Raw genomic sequence first — 8,817 nt, 5'->3', positions numbered from 1 at the left:
TTCTTCCCTTGCAAATGGCATTCAAGAACAGTCGTTACATGCACCTAAGGCACGTCCACCACTATGTTCTGTCTCTCCCCTTTGTGTCAAGTAGACGTATAGAATTTTTGAAATCAGCACAGCAAGCTGTGAATGATGATGCATGAAATGAATAAGCCGAGTCTAGTACAAAGGGGAAATCCTGAAGGCTTGGTGCAATCACTGCTATACTATTTCCTATGGCCTGTATAGAAAAGATGCATAATATTCTTCACGGAGACAAAGAAAAAAGCTCACCAAGGCCAGAAGTCTCAATCAGAAGCCCCAGAAGCGATAAATGAGAGAAGCTCGCAAGTTTTTAACGTTGCTTAATTTCCCTCCTATTCCTAGGCCCTTCCCTGTGCCTGACTCTTTCGAGCTCCGGGCTGCCTTGCACGTGGAATATACACAGAGCAATTTGGGGCTCCGAGAACCTGGCTCGCTTTGCATTTCTTTGGAAGCAGCACAGTTTATGCGGGAGTTTATGTTTCACACTTCTCCCTATCAGCCGAGGCGAGGGAGCTTGCACCAATCCACCAGCATGTGAACTGTGATGGCCAAAGCACAGAAAAAAAAGGGTCGTGATTTCCAGAAGATCAACTAAGCAAACAGCTCTGCGGCAGTGATGTGTTAAACCCCCACAACTGCTGGATGTGAATCGGAGACTTCAGTTACATTAGCATAAGCATTTTTAAACCAGGCCAAATCATGCTCAGATTGATTTAGCCTTAATTTGATGCATTACTGAATAAAATAACTTGGCTTATATATGGTATAATTGAACTTAGCAACAACAATAAAGCCGAGCACCCTGAGCATAATGCTGACTTAAGTAACACTGAGTGGTACATACTTTTTTTTTAATCACAGAGGAAGTATAAATACATCTCTCTATGGATTTACTGCGACAGCCCCCCCGTTCTCTTGCTCTCACACACACACACACACTCGCTCACATGCATTGCAACCTCCCCTGCTGCACTAAGTAGGTACAGATCTCGTGTTAGGAACTGGAAAGCTGAGTTATAAAATGCATAAAGAGCTTCTGAGGATGTCTTTGGAGGAGGCAAATCTGAAATCCTGTTTACTTGACTAGCAACACAAAGAAGCTGGCTGTGAATGGTATTCACAGCAAAGAATAATTAATTCCTCATCTTGAGGACATTCTGTTGTGAAATAAGTCGTTGTGTTGAAATTATTGCATCCAGTGGTATCAGTAAAAAGTCACGGTAGAGAAGCATAGAAGCATATGTGAAACTATTCTGGAAAACTTAATCTGCATTTACCACTAAATTACCCCATGCAAACAGACCTGCAATAACAGCTCTCCACTTCTTGCTTGAGAAATCTTAAAAGAAATGGATTCAAATTTTATCCCTTTCTCTTTTAAGATGTATGTGTTTTGTCCCTCCAGGTTTACCACAGAAATGATCTGAATCTGGGCCATGTAAACTAACTGGACGTGACTACGATGAATCTAGGATAAAGGTAAATATAAGTAGAAAAGAAGCCATATCAAACGTCTCACTTCTGCAGACGTTGGGAATAGCAGCAGCATTTCAGTCCTGAACATCACCTAACCTCATCTCTTCCGCTGTATTCATTCCTATGAAATAATTCTTTCCACTAACATCGGGAGCTAGTTAGGCAAGTTCCTACCTTTCTAACGTTCCTGAAAAGTATAGTTTCTTAGTCTCATGTATGCTATGGGTAAGTACTGATTTAGAAATGCTTTCATAAAGTGTTTATGCTAATCATATGCCTTTTACTGAATTTAATATTCGTCTCTTCTTATAGCAAAAACTATTGGAAATACAAAAATGTGTGGTTTAAAAAATATTCTTAAAAAATGCACAATCAGATTCCTCTGCTAATTATTAGAATTTACTCCCCAACAAGACTGTCTCAAAATTTTGATTTAAAGTATTTTCACTTACAAATTTTTGTTGAAATAAATTAACTCTGCAGCTCTTTAGTATCGGAAGGAACCACCAAAATGTAACACAATACGTTGGTTTTTGACAGACTAACAGTAGCACCAAGTGTGATCTTCCACTCTTCCATTCAAAAAAGTGTTAATGCAAAAGCCTAAATATTGTCATTACACTTAAATGATAACATTATTAGCCTCTCCACAGCCGATGTTCAGTCTTTCTAAGGATAATGAATGCACTTGCATTTATTCTAGATGTTTTAGAACAAGGCTGTCGGGTTTTTTAACTGTGCAAATAATCGTGCTAATGAGTTTGCACATGCAACAACTCAGCATTTCACTTACAGCCCTATCTTGCAAAGCGCGAAGGATCCTGCGCAGATGCATCTTCTGCAGAGCCAACATGTCTCGTACGTAACTGCGGGTAACTTCACCTGCTCTCCCTGGGAATGTAACGGCTCCATTCTGATCCCTCCCACACAAGCGGGAGCATGAAATCCCACACGGGCATCGCTCAAAAGGCATTTAGATTTAATGCACGCAGGATGCGTGTCGACGTCCAGAATAAACTGAAAATTTAAAAATTAAGTTTCATACGAATAAAACATTAATTCTAAAGGGAACACGTTTCTGCATTTGTTCTCGAGGCAAATTTCTCTTTTGCTCTTTGAAAAAAAGTTGTCTTTCAGGCAATGTCTCCCTCTCTGCTGTTGGTGCTCTGGTGGGAAATACACTTGTGGTCGGGGAAGAAGCAGCTGTATCTGTACTTATGTACAAGGCTGAGTTCCTTGCTTTCAGCTTGCAATGGGTCTCTCCCCCATCCAGTGGTATCTGCCTGTTTACAGCCCTTTCCACAAGCTCTGCCCGCAATTTATGAACTTTAGGGTGAAGTTCAGCCCCCGAAAGATGAAAACTGTGTGGAGGATTTTGTCTGGGCATCTCAAAATCAATAGCTCAGGAAAAGCACCCAAAAGCCAAACCACTGAGATGAGCTTTCGGAGAGAATGAGGTAGTTTAGAGGTATCTCTCTGTGACCCCTCAGGGACTTGCTCACAAACTCTCCTTAGGCCCTGACTGATAGCAAACAAGAATGATAACTTGAACTTAAGTACTGCAAACCTTGAAATAACAGTTTCTCCCCTTTCACAGCAGAGAATCCACTTCAGAGAACTCCGATGAAAACAGCTACTGATAATGATGCAGCTACAATTCAACTCTTAAGATAACAAGTATGATTCCAGTGCCAGCAGCAGCTCACCTGCTCAGGAGCCCTCACTTTTGCCAGACTTGCACCACACGCCTGTCTGGGAGGGCTGAGGGAGAGCCGTTTCAGGGAACAGGATCATCACGCTTCCCCTCCCAGAGCTGTCCTGGCGCTGCCTGTTCGGGAGAGCACTGGGGAGCAGTTCGACCCCCAACTGAGATTAATTGGGACCTGCTGCTGCCTTCCCCCTGCATATCTTCAGGTACTGTACCAACACCACTGATCTTATCACCTTCTCTCAGACCTCTGGGTTATGGGGTTGCTTCTCCTCACAGAGCCAGTAACAGGCATGCTCCTACCTGAAGGGTAGCAGCACAAACAGGAGAAAGCAACACCACAGGTTGGCCAAATTTCACCAGAAATGTTATGGAAGGAGTTGAGCTGAGGGTATTAAACACATCAGGTTCTCATTTGCAAAGTGATAACCCCCCGTTCCGGCATGGCTGTTCCTGAGCTGAGGGGAGTATGTGTGGTGCCAGGGGCTTACCGCACAGACCAGAGAACGGACGGGCCCAGGGGCTTGTCTGAGCAGAGTGCAACGTGCGCGGGCTTGGGGTCTCTCCCCGGGTTGAGACCTGCAGCAGCTGTTCCCTGCACTCCCCCTCACCCGGGTGGCCAGGAGCCGGGCACCCGGCAAGCAGACTCTCGCTGAGGTTTGCAGAACATTGATTTTCCTCTTAGAAGAGCCGGAGGAAGGCCTTGTCCGATCCCGGACGTGCTTCCCGGCGGAGAGTGAGGCAGGTGCCCCTCCCAGGGCATCCACGCTGCGGGACCGGGAGGCAGCGCGGAGCCCCCGGCCCAGCCGCCGGGGAGGGTGGAAAGCGGCCGGGCAGGGAGGAAACCAGCGGGGAAGGGAAAGCGGCTCCCACCGCCCCCAGCATATCTCGGCCACCGGGCAGCGGAGGGGGAGAAAGTGTCCCCGAAGCCGCTGTTCATAAGCAGTAAGCAGAGCAGGCCCTTTTAACCAAACCGAAGAACACGAGCACCCTCCCGTTCCCTTTCCTTCTGTACTGAGACAAACGGCGAAAAGCTTAGCGGAAGCAAACGAAAGGCAGAGACTCGAGGGGGAGGTTACGCTGCGAAATGCACTGACCGTCTGCACGGGCGCTCTGGCCGCGGAGCGGCCGCCCGGCTGGGCGAGCTCGGAGCCCGGCCCGCGGCCCCGCCGCTCTGGGCCAGGAGGAGCCGAGGGCGGGCGTGCGGGGTCGGCCGAGAAGGCGACTTTTGCCGCCGAGCGCAGGGAGGGAGAAGCGGTCTCCCGCTCGGCCGGTGGCCCCGGGGCTCCGCGGGGGCTGCAGCTCCGGGCTGTTCCACAGCGCCCACAGAAATACACCCAGGAATAACGCAGACCCCTAAAAAAAATAAAATTAAAGGAAAATAAAAGTTTCCCAGACTAAAACCACACTAGTCAAACACACTGAAAAGACTGAATTATTTATTTCCTCTGGGGACTCCTGTAACCATTCATTTTTAATAGACTCTAATTAAGAGTTCCCCAATGGGTTTTACTTTTGTAAATATTTCAGATGAGCTCGGGTTTCTAGGCAAATCCTCCAGAGAAAAAAAAAAAAACGAACCAAACAAAAAAAACAACCGAGGCGCACACGTATAACCAACCCCCTTTCCTCCCCGTCGGCCGGGGGAAACCGGCCGGGCGGAGCGGCAACAAGTGGCCGGCGGCTCGGGAAAGGAGCAGCTTCAGTAGCGCAGCGACGTTTTCCCGGTTCGGGTCCAGCTTTTCTTTAGGAGAAAACCAAATCGAAGGAGCACACCCCCAAACCCTCCAACCGAAATACAGCGCAGCGCGGCAGCCGCAGAAACCCGGCCGAAAAACGATGGCAGCTCCCGGGCTCCTCGGCCGGGCGGCGGGACGACGGCTGCTGCGGGGAGCCCCGGCGCGGAGCCCCCGGCGAGGCGCCTGCCGCCCCCGCTCCGCGCTCCCCGCCGCCGCGGAGGGACCGGCTGCGCGCCCGCCCCCGCACAAAGCTCCCGGAGACCGCCGACGTGCCTGATATAAAATTTATTGATCTCTCTTCTTTTGGAAGAAGGAAGCAAACGAGGACTAGGGTCAGGGAGAGGGAAGGAGTGTTTCGATGACCTTTTTTTTTTTTTTTCTTACGAAGAAATCCGGTAAACAAAACTAAAACGTTTCTTAATCTGATATGTCAAAACATAGTTCACAGTAAAATTCACAAACCAATTTACATAAGTTTACAGCTTTAGAAAAACCAAGACACACAACTTACTATAAATAAAAGAAATGCGTTTGCGACCCGCACAGCTCTCTCCCACCTCCCCTTTTTTTAAGGAACAAAACCCTAAAGTTAAAAACTCGTGAAAGCTACAGATTGTGGATAGAAACCAAGCGAGACTCGGTAAAACGGGAAGAACAAAACACTTATGAAACCACAACGATTGAGTTTAAAAACAAAAGCCCGCCGGGTTTTTCTTTTATGTCATTGCAACACTAGAAATCAAACGGGAAGATGCAAGATCTTCTAAAAACTTTTAAGCGAATAAAACAGTGCCCAACCTAGGAGAAACCAGGAAAGAAGTTGCCGTGGTTTGAAAACTTCACAGCGGCTTCTAGGAGGCAGGAGTTGTGCTCTATTAAAAATAACAGCTTGCTCAAGTATTATTTTTTTGTACAAAAAAAAAAAAGACACAACTAACGGATTTCCTTTTTAAAGTTTCTCCAAAGTTAGTATTAAGTCTGCTAAGCCGAGCAACGCTGCCGTACGTCCCGGTGCAGTCAGGGAGCGGTGGTGGGGTTAGGGATTAAGACGGGAAGCCGTCCGGAGCAGCCAAGTTTATATGTGAGTTAGTGGTACGGTACCATTCACGCCAGTCCCGGCACTCTGGTAGTGCTGGTGGACGCTGTGTAACCTGCTGCCCTGCAGGGCGGAAGGGTCTGTGGCATCCCCCCCCGGGGGCAGGTACATGCTGATCATATCCCGCAGGTCTCCCAGGCAGGCCCTCTGCGAGTGGGAAGTGATGGCTGGAGGCGGCGAGCTGGGCTCGGATTTCACCACCGAGCCCATGGAGCCCAGGCTCATGGCCGTGGAGGGCTGCTGCCCGTAGGCGGCGGGGGACATGCTGTAGGTGGAGGCGGCGTTCATGTAGGTCTGGGCCGTGGACATCATGGGGCTGTACTGCAGGCCCGTCATGTCGTAGCGGTGCATCTGCTGCAGCTGGGGGCTGTTCATGCCCGGGTGCTGGCTGTAGCCCAGCTGGTCTTGCATCAGTGAGTAAGCCCCGTTGGTCCAGCCGTTCATGTGGGCATAAGTGTCAATCCTCTGTCCCACCCCGACGGGGCTGCTCACCGCGTTGCCCCCCCCCGGGGCCAGCAGATTGCCGGGCAGCGAGTATTTGTCCTTCTTCAGCAAGGTCTTGGTCTTCCTCCGGGGCCGGTATTTGTAATCCGGATACTCCTTCATGTGCACGGCCCGCAGCCGCTTGGCCTCGTCGATGAAGGGCCGCTTCTCGGCGTCGCTCAGCAGCTTCCAGTCGGCCCCGAGGCGCTTGCTGATCTCCGAGTTGTGCATCTTGGGGTTCTCCTGGGCCATCTTCCGCCGCTGGCCCCGCGACCACACCATGAAGGCGTTCATGGGGCGTTTCACCCGGTCCTGGTCCGAGCCGGCTCCCGTGCCGTTGCTGGCCCCGCCGCCTCCGCCGCCTTTACCATTGCTCCCCGGAGCGGGGTTGCCCCCGGCGCTGCCCGGCGTGGGCTGCGGCGTCTTAATCTCAGTCTCCAGCATGCTGTACATGGCCGGAGCCGGCAAGAGGTGCGCCAGTGTGGCGGGCAGGCGGGCACCAGATCGGGGAGAGGAAGTTAGGAAAAAAAAAATTAAAAAAAAAAAAAAAAGGAAAGGGAAAAGAACCTGTCTGGGCGGCTGCTGCGGGAGGAGGAAGTTTCTCTGCCTGGCGGGCGGAGGCGCGGCTCCCCGAGGTGGTGCCGCTGCGGCCGCGCCTGCAGAGCGGTGCGGAGCGCTTCCCGCGGGCAGCGCCGAGCGATGCGCACACCAGTCCCGGGGTATTTGATTGACGGGCTATAAATGAGCGAGCGGCAGCCAATCAGCGGGCGGTTCCCGACAGCCCCGACGCCGGTAACTGACCAGCTGGGGGGCGGGGGGAGCCAAAAAGTTGGCGTTTGGGGGCTGCTGGTCCCGTTCCTCCCCCTCGCCGCGTCCCCGGGCGCCGCTGCCCCGCATCCCTGGGGCCCTGCACCTGCCCCCGGCGGCGGGCCGGGGCAGAGACAGGGCTGCGCGGTGCGGAGGGGCCGGTGGGGGCTCCCGCTGGCCGCGCCGCGGGGGAAGGAACGGGGCCGGGCGGGTCGGGGCTGCCCGCCGGGGGCGCGGGGAGGAGGGGCGGGGCGGGAGGCTGTGCTTGCAAGGGGGAGCCGTGAGTTTGCCGGGCACAAAGAGGTTTGGGGCTCCCGGGTGGATGCACAGTCCTGTGCCAAGCCTGGAGAAGCTGCCTGGAGACGGAGCGACCCCGAGCTGCACGGACACCCCCCCGGATGAAGGGCAGAGAGGGGTAACGGAGTCAACTCTTCCACTTCTGAGCCCTCTCCTGGGGGAGAACCTATACTGCCCTGCCGGGACCGGGCACGGCCGCCGGGCACTCCGTCCCGGCGGGAGAGGGGCTGCCCCGCGGCAGAACGCCGGCGCAGCCCGGGGGAGACGGCGGAGCGGAGCGAGCGGTGCCGGGCTGGCTGCCGGCAGGGCGCTCCGGGCCTTCCCCACCTACGCCCACCGCGTTGCCACTTGAGTTTTTCCACTCGGCTGCCCCAAAGAGAAGGGGGGATGGGGAGGGAACGGCGCTTGCAAAACTCCCAAGTTTCATGGCAACAGCAAAGTTCGCTCCGTGTGAAAGAAAACTTTGGCGGAGGGTGTGTGAGTGGAGCGGGGCTCACCAGAGCTGTCAATCATGGGCTTTCCTTTCCGTCCCTTCCCTCCCCTTCCATCTTTCCTCCCTCCCTCCCTCCCTTCCTTCCTTCCCCAGAGGCACGGACACGGCACCTGCACGGACAGGGCTGGCAGCTCCTTGAAAGCACCGCGGGCGTGGGGCTACCCGGCTTTCCTCGCCCTGCTGCTGCGGGGCCGGCGGGCAGACGGGTCGCGCTGCCCTGTCCCTGCTCATCCGCTCCCCTCCGCCCCGCTCCAGCTCCGTCCGGGGAAGCCGGACGGTTCTCCCGGTGAGGGGAGGAGAGGCAAACCGAGCCTGGAATCTGCTCGGAGACGCGCTGGGAGAGCCCCGGTGCCGGAGGAGGTGGGCAGCACGGCCGGTTCCGCCCGTGTAGCTCTGAGCAAACCGCCCCGGGGGCCTGTGGGGCGCAGGGGAGGGTCGGGGGGGCTTGAGGTAGGGACGTGTCCGGGCATCACGTCCCGTACTGGGGGCGCCCGGTGAGGAGGGATGCTGCCGGTGCAGCTCCCCGGCTTGGCAGCCGCTGGTGTTGCCCCAAGGAGAAGACAGCGAGGATAACGACGGTAATCGGTGCAGGGGGAGAGGACGACTCTAGGGCAGGGCTCCAGGCTGGACAGGGAGGCACTGCCCGAGCCGGTGCCGCCAGCCCCGAGCCCGCCGCGCTGCGGACGCCAGG

At 54.0% G+C, this 8,817-nt stretch overlaps 1 protein-coding gene across 3 annotated transcripts; it reads right to left on the bottom strand.

The window, feature by feature from the left end:
• Positions 1-6,025: 6,025 nt before the first annotated feature.
• Positions 6,026-7,012, bottom strand: LOC128915056 (transcription factor SOX-3-like). 3 transcript variants are annotated; one of them, XM_054214851.1, is made up of 2 exons: positions 6,892-6,982; positions 6,026-6,855 (listed from the first exon to the last, which is right to left on the bottom strand). In XM_054214851.1, the coding sequence occupies exons 1-2, from the start codon at positions 6,980-6,982 to the stop codon at positions 6,026-6,028; spliced, it is 921 nt and encodes a 306-aa protein (XP_054070826.1). The 3 variants fall into 3 exon arrangements, with proteins under 3 accessions (XP_054070826.1, XP_054070827.1, XP_054070828.1); XM_054214852.1 differs by having other exon boundaries at positions 6,026-6,891; positions 6,931-6,982; XM_054214853.1 differs by having other exon boundaries at positions 6,026-7,012.
• Positions 7,013-8,817: the final 1,805 nt, after the last annotated feature.

This window comes from Rissa tridactyla, chromosome 9 (genome assembly GCF_028500815.1).
Source record: "Rissa tridactyla isolate bRisTri1 chromosome 9, bRisTri1.patW.cur.20221130, whole genome shotgun sequence".
Lineage (NCBI taxonomy): Eukaryota > Metazoa > Chordata > Aves > Charadriiformes > Laridae > Rissa > Rissa tridactyla.
Note: the sequence above shows the minus strand (reverse complement) of the source record. Positions and strands in the feature narration are given on the sequence as shown.